Source organism: Ovis canadensis, chromosome 22 (genome assembly GCF_042477335.2).
Source record: "Ovis canadensis isolate MfBH-ARS-UI-01 breed Bighorn chromosome 22, ARS-UI_OviCan_v2, whole genome shotgun sequence".
Classification (NCBI taxonomy): Eukaryota; Metazoa; Chordata; class Mammalia; order Artiodactyla; family Bovidae; genus Ovis; species Ovis canadensis.
The window spans coordinates 36068779-36084355 of record NC_091266.1 but is presented as its reverse complement, the minus strand read 5'-3'; the positions used below and the strand labels follow the sequence as shown (position 1 = coordinate 36084355).

The following is a 15577-nucleotide window of genomic DNA, read 5'->3' as shown; positions in this document are numbered from 1 at the left end:
GCCGAGTACCGCCCTCCCCCCCCTCCCCCTCCCTACCCCCCCAAAGCGATGTAGCCTTCAGCGCACACAGCTCCACCGGCGCCAGTCTGGGGCCCAAATTCCGCCTCGATAGCCCCTGGGCGCTTCACCCTCTTCCTGTAGCCAATCAGATCCCGACGTGATGCTAGCCAATGGCCGGGGTCAAAGCATCAAGGGTGGTTGAGCCTATCAAAGTTCAGCCTTAAGTTTCTCCCGCCCTCCAGAAAAGTCGGAGGGCGGGTTGATCTTACATGCTGGCCAATCAAATGGCCAATAAACAAGAAGCTTCCAAGATCAAAGGGGAAGGGGTGGGATCTAAGCGGCAGCAACGCCGCGGGGCGAAGAAATGACAGGCAAGTTCACTAATACCACAGACATATTTTTTTACGTAAACTAAGAGGCGGAGCTAACTTGGCGGCTGCACCAATGGCTGACTGAGGGGCGTGTCCTCGGGGCCAAGCGGGAGCCGGAGGCCCCCGGCTCTCTGGGCCGCGCCTGAGGCAGACGCGACGGGGTTGGGGGGCGGCGGCGGCAGTGGCGGCGGTGGCGAGGGTGGGCGCCGCAGCTGGCCCGGGTGGATGGAGTTGGAGGGGCGGGGTGCTGGCGGTGTGGCGGGGGGGCCGGCGGCTGGGCCGGGGCGGAGCCCCGGGGAGTCGGCGCTGCTGGACGGGTGGCTGCAGCGGGGCGTGGGCCGGGGGGCCAGCGGCGGGGAGGCCGGGGCCTGCAGGCCCCCTGTACGACAGGATCCGGACTCCGGCCCGGACTACGAGGCGCTGCCGGCTGGAACCACTGTCACCACGCACATGGTGGCGGGCGCCGTGGCAGGGATCCTGGAGCACTGCGTGATGTACCCCGTCGACTGCGTCAAGGTGAGACCTGGACCTGCTCCGAACCCGACCTGGGGCTGACCCGACCCCCTGGGTCATGCCTGGAGCCAGGATCCCAGCCGAGAGCCGGAGCCGACAGGGTTTCCTTTCTGGCTCCTACCACCACCCCACTATTCGACCGATACTCCGTGCAAGCAAGGTCCCAGCCGGGAATTGATCCCAGTCAGGAATCGGGACCCATTTCTAACCGTCAGTGAGATCTGAATCCGGACTCTGGGAAGGAAATCTGTCAGCCAAAACCCTGGATCCCATCTGGGACTAAACAGGAATAGGGTGGGATGGGAAAGGAACAGGTAAGTGCTACTAACTTCATTAAGGTAACGCTTATTGAAGACCCAGAATAGGATCTTAAAAGTTAGAGATGTTCCGATTGCTTTTACAAACTAATCTTGTGTGTTTACAAGTGACAGGGCGGGAACCAGAGTCTGGGATATCTCAGCTAGATGAAAGATTTACTTATTAAATCTTAATCAATGAGTGAGTGGAAATCTTTGTACAGTCAGAATTCAGAGTTCCTGACTGGAAATAGTGTGAGAAAGACCAGGAGAAAGTTTCGGTTTCTCAGTGCAGCAGGCCTGATACCCCACCTATTTCCTGAACATGAAAATTTAGCTGGGATTGGGGTGTGTGTGCAGGGAGCACATCACCCCTCCTAGGAGGGATGGACCTCATCGTGTATATCTTTAGCCACTTGAAGTTGACAAAAAGGGAAAAGTTGCCTATAAGGGAGGCATGACAGTATTGGAAAATAGATGTTAGTGTGAAGAAAGTAGATGTTAGTGTAAAGAAAATGAAACGGGACCAACCTGAGGGCATGATTCCTGGGAAAGTGAAAGTAATTTCATCCACACCAAGCAGGCTCTTGAGTGGGTACAAGACTAGGTAGTGACTAGGTGTTTCTGAAGAAAGCTGGGTAACGAGGGGGAATGCATTGTTCTTTACAGTTCTTATTCTTGTGCATTGGCAAAGGAGCCACCACTAAATAAGCTGAGTGAGAAGTAAACTCAAGGGGACTGTTGAAATAAATATACTGACAGAGACTGGTTCTTCCTTTACATGTTAAGAGTAAGAGTCGAAAAATATTCTCACAGCTCTTGGATGTATGTCTTCTTCTCAAACTAGGGAAAGGTTACATGTTCAGGAGGAGAGTATTAACTTGGGAGGAATAGAAATAAATAGTAAAATCCATGAGAGAGGAGTAAGAGGATGGCTAGTGCTCTAACAACATTGAAATGTCAGATAAGTACAAATTAAAAAGATTCCTCAGACATTTATATAGAATCTAGATTGAATGACTATGAGTTGTTGACGCTGTGTATCCAAAAGTTAACATCTAACTGCAAAGTAAACCTCACTATACTTGAACTGTGAGTAGAGTCTAAGAGTAGATAGTCTAGGGTGCTGTCTTTCAGGATGGGTAGCAAATGAAAACTGGATCAAGGAGAGTAATGGCTTGAAAAATGCAATGTAATAATGTGACTGACTTAGAAATATTACCACAGTGACTGACTTAGAAATATTACCACAGCTATTCAATTTAAGTGTTGTCCCACTACCTTGGGCAGCTATCTCCTTACTCCATATATTTATATAAATACTGTTTTTGTTGTAAACAATCTGTAACTTCCTCTGTTAGAAATGCTTCTAGAAGAGGGGTCCCTAACTTCCAGGCCATGGACTGGTGCTGATCTGTTGGATCAGCGGCGGCATTAGATTAGAAATAAAGTACACAATAAATGGAATGTGCTCATATCATCCAAAACACCCTTCCTCTGTGCCGTCTGTGAAAAAAAAAAAAAAACTGCCTTCCATGAAACTGGTCCCTGGTGCCAAAAAGGTTGGGGACTGCTGCTCTAGAATACTTGGCTGCATATCCTTAAATGGGGCAAGTCTTTGTCCTCTGACAAGATGGAGTTGCTGTTTTAGTCATTGAAGCCATTCAGAATCAAATGTGGTAGTTCAGGTGGGAGAATAAAATGGGTAATGCTGATGGGGGTCAAAGATAAGGTAGGACAGGAAAGCAGGGAGACTGATTTCCTCCTGAGCTGATAAACCCACTGAGGGAACACTTGGAAAGAGAAGTTCCAGAAATGTTTTGCATAAATGCAGCAGAATTGCTGAAATAAGTCACTTGCAGGCTTCCGAGGTAACTGTTTTGAAGAACAGTTCTTATTCATTTACATAAGCGTTGGAATTTTTTTTTTTTTTGATTAGTAATACAACGTTACAGTCATGCCTCAAAGCACTCCATTAAATAATTATTTCATCTGGAGGAAAAAAAATGCTCAGGAGTTTTCAAAAATACAAAAGCGTATTTTAGAAGAATCATTTTCATTTGCCATAGATGCTGGGATTTAAATGACTAGAGGGAAAAACTCTGTGAGACCATTAGGACTCAGGGTCAGTTAATACTGATTATAGCAGTAGATACTGTTGTGCAGACTTGAAAGTAAAATTCAAATCTCTTCCTTCAGAAGGGTTTACAGCAGTAGATACTGTTGTGCAGATTTGAAAGTAACATTCAGATCTCTTTCTTCAGAAGGGGCGTCCCAGTTTACTTGTCCCTAGGCAGCCCTTCTTCCTCTTTTACCATAAATAGGTGGCAGAGAGGAAGAGCAGCCCAAAGTCCCTAAGACTAGAGGCAGGTATCTGTGTTGGAGCCTAAAGGCCAATCACAGTGTTTGCTAGTGAAAGCTGACAGTGCCTCTGGCATGCAGGACTTGTGCATCCCCAGGCCACTTATCAGGGTCAGTTCAGTTCAGTCACTCAGTTGTGTCCGACTCTTTTGCAACCTCATGAACCGCAGCATGCCAGGCCTCCCTGTCCATCACCAACTCCTGGAGTCCACCCAAACCCATGTCCGTCGAGTCGGTGATGCCATCCAACCATCTCATCCTCTGTCATCCCCTTTTCCCTCTGCCCTCAGTCTTTCCCAGCATCAGGGTCTTTTCCAGTGAGTCGGCTCTTCATATCAGGTGGCCAAAGTATTGGAGTTTCAGCTTCAACATCAGTCCTTCCAATGAACACCCAGGACTGATCTCCTTTAGGATGGACTGGTTGGATCTCTTTGCAGTCCAAGGAACTCTCAAGAGTCTTCTCCAACACCAGAGTTCAAAAGCATCAGTTGTTCGGTGCTCAGCTTTCTTCACAGTCCAACTTTCACATCCATACATGACCACTGGAAAAACCATAGCCTTGACTAGATGGACCTTTGTTGGCAACGTAATATCTCTGCTTTTTTTTTTTTTTTGCTTTTTAATATGCTGTCTAGGTTGGTTATAACTTTTCTTCCGAGGAGTAAGCATCTTTTAATTTCATGGCTTCAGTCACCATCTGCAGTGATTTTGGAGCCCAGAAAAATAAAGTCAGACACTTTTTCCACTGTTTCCGCATCTATTTGCCATGAAGTGATGGGACCGGATGCCATGATCTTAGTTAGTCGAGTTAAATATCCTTGGGAGGGACCATGGGAAGTCAGCATAGCCTGGCTAGGCTACAGTTATTCAACCAGCTATTTCCATGGTCATAATAGGTTTGGAAGTGCAAGTGAAGTCCAGTTTGGAAGTCCAGTTTTCCTTTTCTGTGCTTCAGAGGCAAGCACCAGACTTTATTTAAAAGGGTAGGTTCTGCAGCCTAAAGCAGTCAGAACTCTTCTCAATATCTTGTTAAGCACCTGTCACCAAGGTGCTGCTTTTTGGCTTTGCAATGGTGAAGCAAATAAATCTATAAGTTAAGGAGAAAAAGAACAAAGGGAAATAGATATTTTCAAACCAATGGAAGATTAGGAGATGGAAACATTGGCTTCTTTGATTTTCTTGTATCTAATAAGTATTCAATGGCAATTGCTCATGTTTGTCATGCCCTGTTTGATGTGCTTTGCAGTTATTGATTTAATCCTTGGAACAGCTTCATGAAGTAAACACCATTTTCATTATTTTATAGATGAAGAAAGAGGCAAGTTAAGTAACTTTACACAGTCACACAGTTAGTGGCAGAGCCATGATTTAAACCAAGTCTGACTCCCCAGCCTTCCATACAGCCTCCGAAAAGCAGATTTCCAGAACCAAGCGAGGCACAGAATTTCACAATAGTGCTTCTTCCTAAACATGACCTGCAGATGAACAGCTGGACATATCGATCATTGCAGCCACAGAGGAACTTTAGAGTGAAAACAAAAAATGAAAAATCAGGCCTGATCTATTAGTGATTAAAGAGCAGTTAGTTGCCCATCCATATCTTCAAAAACTGGTAACACAAGACAATGCTGCCATGATCTGTAAACTCTAAGGTATGAACTAATATTTCTGAGAACCATATTTGAATACAATAAAAAGCCTTGTATTTCTGACACCTCATAAATTAGCAATGGCTTTTGCATGCTTTAACTCTGAATCCCCACAATAGCCCTGTGCACTAGCCATCCTTGGTCTCATGTTATAGATGATGGCCTGAAGCTCAGAGGTTAAGTGACATACCTGAGACTACACAGCCAGCAAAGCTGGGGCTCCTACTCAGGCTTTCATACTGAAATGTGGCTTGGTGTACCACATTGCTTCCTTCCCTATTAGTATGACTTCTTCAAAGCCAGGCAGTGGTTTTTTTTAATATCGAAGACTATTCATTAATACTTTAGAGATTTCATCTTTCTCTTCGGGAAGCCATATTTGTTTTTATATTTGGTGTGGCTTAGGCCTGGGTCCTCTCCATGAGGGTGCATCTTCATTGAGTTAGAATTGTGAGTTAGGTTTAGACGTGTGTGTAAAATGTTCAGTATAACTTACCACCATCTCTTGTTTCTCTTGTGGGTAAACGGTTCCAGGCCTCTGAGGCCAGACCTTCAAGTCTGGTTACCCAAATATGACATTGACTCCAGCAGAACACTGGGATTTCTAAACATTCCCTCAGAACAAGATTAGTTTTTGGACACACCTATGTTAACACACAGTTGTTAAGCTACCAGTTTATCTATTAGTGTCCCTACCCAGCCAAGGCCTGTCGTCTCCTTGAATAACTCCTCTGATGAATTTTATCCTCCCAGGTGATGTGAAAGATCAGTAAACACATTCTTTATTGGAAATTGATGTTTTTTGGTTGTTTTGGTTTGTGTTTTTTATTGAGAAGTAAAAGAGAATGTATCACATTGTGGTAAGTGATCCTGTGTATTTCTGATTGAACTTCAAATAATTAACCTTTTATCCAGTTCTTTATTGGTAGCAGGAAGGAGAAAATAACTCTAGAGGAATTTGGATTGCTTGCGGCTAACTAGGACTTGTTAATATGGTTAGAGTGTTTTCTCCCATACTTTTGAGGAGAGACATTAGTCTTGGATTCCAGATGGACAACAGGAAGGTTCCAGCTGTTCAATCCAGATTGAATCAGTGACAGGAATGAAGTAGGAATTTAAACTGTACTTGGGCATTAGTTGCCCCTATTGGTTCACTAATGGTGTTTTTGAAGTGGTGTAGACAAAGCTAAGATTCTTCATTCTTCCATTCATTCATTCAACAAACAAATCTCAAGTGCCTACTGTATTGCAGGCGCTGGATATTGATTTTATACTATCTGATAGTCTCCAAGCCACCTTAGCCTTGAAATGGGTCAGTAAATAAGAGATCTGCCCTGTAGACTCATCTCTCAGAGAAGGTCGTCAGTGATTTGTGAACTATAAGATTAATTTCCCAAATTTCAATGAAACTTTGTCTAGGAACGTCATACAGAATATCTACTATATACATTCATTCCAGTCATTGAATCCTCTGGAGATTCCAAGGGTTATGTTTCACTAATTTTTATTCATTGATGCCAGTTTTGGAATTTAGTCAGTTTAGATTAGAAATTTGGAATCTCCCTCACTTTTAGAGACAAGATTGGTTTCCACCTTCATAGTTTGAGGGTAAACTTTCTTTCCCAGGAAACTGGACCAGTATCTATTAGGAATGTTATTTCTGCCAAAAGTGTAATATACAGGCCCAGCTGCCAATGCCAAATATTCTGAAGAAGTCAGATTATCAAGCTTATATCAGAGGTTGAGTCCTCATTTCATTAGTATGTGATCAGGGAGGCCCAGGATCACTTTTCAGTAGTAATAAAGTATATTGTAAATAGCTAACTTTAGAATCCACTTGTAAAGAGCTCTTAGCCTGAGTTTATTAAGATACCAAAGCAACTTCTCCTGAAACACAGGCTTAATATTTGTTGCTGAGGCTGTGAATCACTTTGGAGTTCAAGAACACTTACCAAGAAGTGATTTTTTGAGGGAAAATAATGGTGTTCTACTCATAGAGTCATGTGTTATTGTTTAGTCATTAAGTTGTGTTCAACTCTTTTGAAGCCCTGTGGACTGTTGCCTGAAGGTTCCTTCTGTCCATGGGATTTCCCAGGCAAGAATACTGGAGTGGGTTGCCATTTCCTTCTCCAGGGATCTTTTCCAACCTAAGGACTGACTGAACCCACCTCTCTGCATTGGCAGGTGGGTTCTTTACTGCTGAGCCACCAAGGAAGCCTGTAGAGTCATAGATGACCAGGGGAAAAAAAAAAAACAAAACATCCAAGGCTTGGAAAGATTGGATGTAGATTTGGAAGGCAGTAAAACTGGATGCCAGGTATCACTTCTGCATATTGACGCGGTTTCACGTAGAAGGTCTGCCCAGAGCTCAGGCTTGAGTGCTGAGACTGGGAGACGTCAGATGCCTGACACTGCACTTCCCCTTCTGTACTTTCAGACCCGGATGCAGAGCCTACAGCCGGATCCAGCCGCCCGCTACCGCAATGTGTTGGAGGCCCTCTGGAGGATTATAAGAACGGAGGGCCTGTGGAGGCCCATGCGCGGCCTGAACGTCACAGCAACAGGCGCAGGGCCTGCCCACGCCCTCTATTTTGCCTGCTATGAAAAGTTAAAAAAGACATTGAGTGATGTAATCCACCCTGGGGGCAATAGCCATATTGCCAATGGTATTGAGCCTTCCTGTGCTGGTTCTCCCACTTTCCCAACTCTTTGGGCTTTGCTGCTATCAGTGCTTTCCAGTCTCAGCATGGTTTGAAGCTGCAGCTTTGGGCTGGGGTAGGCCAGATTATAGAGGAGGGACTTCCAAACCTGATGTTCTAAGAATGAGCTGCTTCCATCTCACGCCTTCTTCCAGGCACCTCAACAAATGGTTACAGTATCCTTCCTTATGTACCTGCTTGACTCCTTTATCTTCTCCCTGGCGTCAACTTCTAATGCCCTGACCATGTAGAGACACACACTGAGCTGCCCACTCTATGTATATCTTGGTAGTCAGATGTTAATCCTGGAGCCTCAATTCTTCGCCTCACATTTTCAGGATCCCAATTGCCCGGAGGCAGTTGTGTCACAGAGGACAAAACAGGAGCTTAACAAGAGAATGGGGGTGGGGCCTGGGTCTTTTGTCCAAAGAAACCGGAGGTTGACGGTTGTGTGGGAGTGAGGGAAGGGATAGCAGCCTGGAGAAAACCAAAGTGAAAGGGGAGAAGAGAGGAGGAGGGACAGGGTAGTTCAGGCCCAGAGAGGAAAGTCTAGATGGACAGCTGTTAGGCTCTGGAGACAGGCCGGGCAGCATGGGGCAGCAGGGCAGAAGGGGGGGCTCTGTGGTAGAGACCCAGCCGCCTGCCCCTCGTGCTCCCTCCAGGGGGCTGATCCGCTGGCATCCCCTGGCCACAGTGAACTAGCTTCCTATATGGGGCATGAGCTGCATCTGTCCTTAGAGCCATCTTTGTTGATGAAATTGGGCTGTTCTCTCAGACTCTTCCTGGCCTTCATATGGTAGCTGTGGAAGGCAGACTGATGGCCATAGTAAGTTAGGGGGAACAAATAGCCTCGTTTCTCTCAACAGGCATCTAGAAGCAGTGGGTTCCCGTCTTTTAAACTGGCTGTTAGTATCCCCTCTCCCTGCTGTGGTTTATCACAGCCACTCCCCTTCACTCTGGGGTCTCCCTGAGTCATTCACCCCCTCCTGGCCTTACATGTGGCAGTTGTTTTTTCCTTTGCAGGTGCAGCTGGGTGTGTGGCAACATTACTTCATGACGCTGCCATGAATCCAGTGGAAGGTAATGATTCCTCACTCTTTCCCTCTGGGTAGCTTCATCTACATCTCTAGGCTTTCCCTTAATTTGGGGTTTGCAGAAGAGAGCCAGGGAGCACCCCATCAGTTTTGGTGGGAAACCCTGCTGTGTTACATTGTCTTACCAGTAGAGGGCACTCCCTCCATGCTGTCAGTGCTTAGGAAGATTCCCTTAGGCCGGAAGCATATTCACTGAGATTTAATTCATCTGGGGGTTCCCTAGAAAAACATCAGACTGTCTGTGGCCTGTTCCTGGGCCTTCCTGAAAGTCCGCTTTGTAGTGGATTTGATCTAAAAAATTTAGCAGATTATTTCAGTTCTCTTCAAAGAGATGAAAATGGATTTTGCCATTTGAAAATACTGCCTTTCTTATTGGAATGAATAATGGTTGAGATAGAAATGAAAGGGTAATGTTAGCAGAGCTTAGTCCCTGCAGTGCTGCTTGGATCTTGGCTTTTCAGTTGTAGAATGAGGTCCCCAAACAAATATGAAAGGATAGCACAGTTGCCATGTTCCTTAAAGTTCCAGTTCTTTACCTGTCTGGGCAAGACCATGGCAAGGAAAGGGCCAAAGCTAAGCTGAAGATCTCGAACTCATACCATGAATCCACTTGAGGGGGTGGGAGATGTTTGGAGACTAAAGTCACACTCTCCTTGGCTAAGACTTTTGATTTGGTCGCCCTTCTCCAGCTCTTCCTTCTGTGGAAGGATGGTGTCCTCATATTGTAAGAGTTGGCATTCTGTGTACCAAGGATTGGGATTGTTAGGGCTGTGTGTTTGTTATTATGTTCACTGCCACTGAATCTTTTCTTGCCTTGGGACTTAATGAAAGAGTAAGATGGTAGTAATAATAGGTACTTATTTCAAGGAAACCCTATGGAGTCTCAATGGTAGATATATCTTGTATATTAATTGGTTTGTCTTAAAGAAATCCTACTGGCAGTGGTTCCATTATTTTTTAGCCCTTTATCAACCCTCTCCTATCCCCTCCTCTCAGAAAGGGGAACTTTCACTGAGCAGGCTGACTGACAACTCACATACTTTTGTCTCTCTCCAATCCATTGGCTGATCCGCTGACTTGGGGCTCTGCTCCTGGACGCTCCTGCTCGCCGGCTGAACGCTGTCGCTGTTCCCTGCTCACCGACGGCGCCACCAGTGGTCAAGCAGAGGATGCAAGTGTACAACTCTCCGTACCGCCGGGTGGCAGACTGTGTCCGGGCAGTGTGGCGGAACGAGGGGGCCGGGGCCTTCTACCGCAGCTACACCACCCAGCTCACCATGAACGTGCCCTTCCAAGCCATCCACTTCATGACCTACGAGTTCCTGCAGGAGCACTTTAACCCCCAGAGACGGTACAACCCCAGCTCCCACGTCCTCTCCGGAGCCTGTGCAGGAGCTGTAGCTGCCGCTGCCACAACCCCGCTGGACGTTTGCAAAACACTGCTCAACACCCAGGAATCCCTGGCCTTGAACTCCAACCTTACAGGACATATCACAGGCATGGCTAGTGCCTTCAGGACGGTGTATCAAGTAGGCGGGGTGACTGCCTACTTCCGAGGGGTGCAGGCTAGAGTCATTTACCAGATCCCCTCCACAGCCATCGCTTGGTCTGTGTACGAGTTCTTCAAATACCTGATCACTAAAAGGCAAGAAGAGTGGAGGGCAGGCAAGTGAAGCAGCACCAAATGGAACCAGGGTTCAGCCAGCACTGATGCCCTGCCCACCCCAGCCATGTTCTCCGCCTTGGGACGCACCCCAGCCTCGAGTGGAGGAAGGAAGGCAAGAGGGCTCGCTCTCCCCAGGCTCTGGGTGTCTGGCTGACACCAGTTCCTGCCGCCCTCTGTCGCCACCGCCTTTCCTTCCGGGCCTTAAGCAAGTGCAGTGAGTCACACCACAGCATCTCTGACACTCTTCTTCCTGGGCCTGATGACCTGCTCTAGACTGTTACAGAGGGATAAGCAGCTCATTCCCCTGGTTCCTAATAAAAAGCCTTTAAATGAAATGGTTTCATTGGGTTTGTATTGCCAAAGGGGAAGTGAAATGCTATCAACTGTTCTTGACTTGAAGCGTGAATTAAGGGGCCCAGAGGGAAGGTTGATTGCATTTGTAGTTTTTGTTTCTGCTGTTTTCGTGGTGATTTAAGACTCTGGGATCATACTCCCCCTGGGTTAGTAATAGGCTCGAAGGAATCTCTCTGATGGCAGGAACAATGGGTCTTTGTGAAAGTAAAAGTGTAGATCCTAACTAAAAAGGTGCTCTTGATCCTCACTGTCGCCTTTCCCCTAGGGCAGTGGCATGGCTCAGGCAGGTAGATCTCTCTGCTCTGGTTCTCAGCTCTGCCTGCAGCAGTACACCTTTCCACATGGCGCTGGTTTTTTATGTGGTTGCAAAGCTAAAATTAGTCAGTGAAGCTTCAAGTCCTGAAGATTACATGGTAAATAATAATACTTTCCATTTGCTGTTAAGGCTTTTACAAGGTACTTTATCATAGGTGATCTCATTTGATTCTCCTAAAGTCTGAAGTAGGCAGTGCAGGTATCATCTCTGTTTTACAGGTAAGGAAAGCTCAGAGAGGGTGTGACTTGCTCAAGGTCTCACAGTAACTGCAGAACTGGGACCCCAACTCAGATCATTTATCCCTAGAAGTGAATCTAATTGTGCCCTCCTACAGATAGGGAAAGAGCAGAGGGGATGTCCTCCACTTCCACCTGAAGGAGCTCCCTGCCCAGGACCACTTTGGCTCTGGGAGACTTGAGGGACAGGATTTTCACTGGTGGGTTTGGTGGGCCAGTCTGTTCCTTTTTTTTTTTTTTTTTTTTGGAACCTGAACCAGTTGTTAGCAAGTTGTTCAGTACACAAAGTGGAGATTTAACCCCCTAAAACTTCCATCTGTCATCTTTGCTATGTCATCTGTCATTCATTAACTATTGAGCATCTGTGTTGGGCGCTGGTGTTGGGGACATGATGATAAATAAAACCATCCCCCCCCTCCAAAAGAAAAGATTAAAAAATTATCCCAGCCCTCAAGGAGCTTGTCTGGAGAGGCAGATACATGTAAACAGGTGATTATAAGAGAAGATGACAAGAAATGTGATAAGTAAAACTAGACACTTGTTGAGGGGACAGAATACCAAACCTGGTCTTGGGTGATGGGGTAGAAGGAAGTGACATCTGAAGGAATACCTGGAAGGCAAATGAGCTGTGAGGTTGTTTCGTTTAGTTGCTAAGTTGCGTCCAACTTTTTTGCAACCCCATGGACTGTAGCCCATCAGGCTCCTCTGTCCATGGGATTTCCCAAGCAAGAATACTGGAGTCGGTTGCCATTTTCTTCTCCAGGGAATCTTCCTGACCCAGGGATTGAACCTGCATCTCCTGCCTAGCAGGCAGATTCTTTACCACTGAGCCACAAGGGAGGCCCCAGCTGTGACGAGGGGAAATGTTCTCAGCAAAGACCTGGAGCATCTGGGGTTCAGTTTGCAAGGGGCTCCATGGTGGCAGACAGCCTGGGTAAGGCATGCAGCTGGAGAGCCAAGCAGGGACTGGGTCTTAAAAGCAGTACTAAGGAGTTTAGAGTTTATCCCGCAGGCAGTGCAGGAGTATTACAGGGTTTTAAGCAGAGGAATTGTGTGATGAGATCTGCAACTGAAACAGATCTCTTAGGCTCTCTAAGGAGGAATTAGAGGAGCAAGACTGGACAGGCAGGCAGACTTGGGAGAAGGCTGCGGAAGTCATCTGGGCAAGGCTGCACTGAGGTCTGTGCAGGGACTGTGGTGAGGGAGACAGAGGAAAGTGGCAGACTGGAGCAGAGTTAGGGCTGCAGATCAGCAGGATTTGGTTACAGAGTAAATCTTGTTCTCCTTCCACCTGACAGCCCTTCAAGGATCTATGGCGAATCCTGTCTGAATGCACTTGAAACAAACTGTCAAGGAAACAGCAGGGTCTCCTGTTCTGAGCCTTAAGTAAGCTCTGCCGCCCCTCTGATATAGTGATGGGAGAGAGATGTTAACAGAGCCACACACACAGTGATCGCTGAAGTCTGAATGGCCTGTGGAGTGAAAAGAGCATGATGAAGTCATTGCAGAGGTCATTTCAGGGGGTTCGCTTTTCAAGTACAAGAGAACAGCTGCTTCCCAGCACCGACTAAGCACAAGAACGAAGGGATGTCTCCCAAACCTGGGCCCTGTTGTCAGCTTTCCGAGCTACTGCCTGGCACGGTACCCAGACCACAGCAGACACGGGGCAATAAGATCCGCTCTTCAAGAAAAAGACATGGGATAACTTCAGAAAGAATGGAAGTCACTAAGTGAAGTGAAGTCACTCAGTCGTGTCCGACTCTTTGTGATCCCATGGACGGCAGCCCACCAGGCTCTTCCGTCCATGGGATTCTCCAGGCAAGAACACTGGAGTAGGTTTCCATTTCCTTCTCCACACTAAAGACCCCCTCAGTTCTAATGACATTCACAAATAATGAGAAAAGATAGCAAAGTGACCTTTCAGTATTCAACAGTGTTCAGCTACTAGAGGACAGTTGGTTTGGAGTTTGGACCCAGCCTCAGGTTCCCAGGTCTCTGGGTCCAATCACTAGAGAAGACAGAGGCAGAACAGGGTGATGGGGTGAGAGTCTAGATGCCAGTGACTGGGTACCTGGGTCAGAAACCAAGCCTCACTTTCACAGGGCTCACCACACCTGTGGGAACTGTGGATTTTGAAGGTAACCCTCAGCTCAGAGTCTGCCTGGAAAGTCAGGTAGGTTATGTGGCACTATGAGGACACAGCACCAAGCCACCATCAAGGGGTCAATTCCTGCAGTGTTTACTGGTGGGGAAAATGAGAAAATAAGTCACAATTTAGCCAGAGAAAAATGTCTTAATCTGACATGCAAGACCAGTGTGAATGAAACAATCTTATATTAACACAAAGCAGTGTATAGTCATGTACTAGGCTACATGAAACCAACAATGAGATTGAGAGACAGAAAAGATTACAGTAGCCCAGAGTTAATGAGAAAGAAGTGGCTTTGATTAACAGGAAAGTGAAAAAAAATTTTGCAAAAGCCAAAAAAAGTGCTAATTTTATAAAATTTAGAAAACATAGAAAGAAAATACCTCTATTCCTATTACTCAGAGAATATGGCAACATTTTGATATGCACATCATCTAGTATTTTTTCTATGTGTATTTCTTGTTAATTTTCAAAAATCAGACCACATTGTCAACAGCTTATTTCATATAACCATATATGGTGCCCATCCTTCTATGTTATTAAATTTTCTTCCATCACCTCAGTGTAAGTGGCCACATAATATCCCTTTGTTCAAATGTATAATAGCTTATCTGGTCAGTCTTTTGGTGCACCTTTATAATTTATTCTCAAGAGCATTGCTGCGGGAGGTCAAAACTGAACAACAAAAAGGAGAGCAGGGCAGCTATGGAGAGAAGGTGCAGGGTGGGGAGACAGTTTGGTGCTGCCTCCCAGCAGAAGCTTCAGAGATCCTAAAGGGAGACCAGGCGTAGGGTAGTGGTTGGAGGGGGTGAGGCTGACCAGTGAGGTCAGAGGTAACAGGGTTCTGAGAAGTAATCCCTCCTGGAGCCTTGCCCCACTCTACAGCACCCCTGGCAGACCCACTCCAGGGCTTGGGTGCTCACTGCTACCCGAGGCCAACCGTGTTCACTTGCTGCAAATTTCATTGGTTAGAAAGTCCATTCTTTGTTCTTCTGCTTCCATTCTAGAGTCTTGTCACTCTCCTGCTTTTGAGGCCAAATTCCTCACCATGGCCAGCGGGGCTTTACATAATCTGGCCTCTGCCTGTCTCTCCAATCCAAACCCACAACTTGAACACGAGACATTCAAAACAAACACGTATTTTCCTGATAATCTAAAATATCCCTTCTGTTGTCTTCAGTCACGGATTTAGGAGACAAACAATATTCTGTCTAAAACTATCAGAAACCTCACACAATCGCTGTTCAGCTTGGATGTGCAGTACCTGTTACCTCCTGCTGCCTTACACTGGTGTGCAGAGAACCAGTCTATGAGCATCGCACACAGTATTCCTGCATTGTCAGGGGCTCTATAAATGCAAGCTCTCTATCACGACCACCCCTGCCATCCACACTCACACACTGAAAAGAAAGAAGAACAATTCTTTCTATTGAGGCACTTGGGTCTTCCTGTAATTTCTACCTGTGATCTCCCACTACTGCTGGAGCAGCACAGATTCAGACTAATCCTTATTCTCTCTGACAGCCCCTCAAAAATATTAAGATAGCTGTCATGTCACCCAGGGAGGGTCAGATTCTGGAGACCCTGAAAGTGAGGTGAAGGAGTCTAGACTTGACTTGGCAGCTAATGAGGAGTTCTCATGGTTCTTAAGCAGGGAGGGACAGGGCTAAAGCAATGTCAGGGTGGTTTCAAGTAACAGTCCAGATAGGGGATGACCTGGAGTTGGGGGGGTGGGTGGCACTAGAGACAGGGACTTCAGGTGAGGGCCTGTTGTCCCCATTAGAAAAGGGGACCCTCCAAAATATTGTTACTGGAAGATGAAAGAGGATTGATGATGGTTTAGACAATCATGTGGGAACTTAGGGCTTCCCAG

General features: G+C 46.4%; 1 protein-coding gene across 1 annotated transcript; it reads left to right on the top strand.

The window, feature by feature from the left end:
- The first annotated feature begins 434 nt into the window (after positions 1-434).
- Positions 435-10984, top strand: SLC25A28 (solute carrier family 25 member 28). The gene is made up of 4 exons (XM_069567815.1): positions 435-887; positions 7628-7856; positions 8913-8969; positions 10139-10984. Exons 1-4 carry the CDS (start codon positions 597-599, stop codon positions 10654-10656), a joined length of 1095 nt encoding a protein of 364 aa, XP_069423916.1. The 5' UTR covers positions 435-596; the 3' UTR covers positions 10657-10984.
- Positions 10985-15577: the final 4593 nt, after the last annotated feature.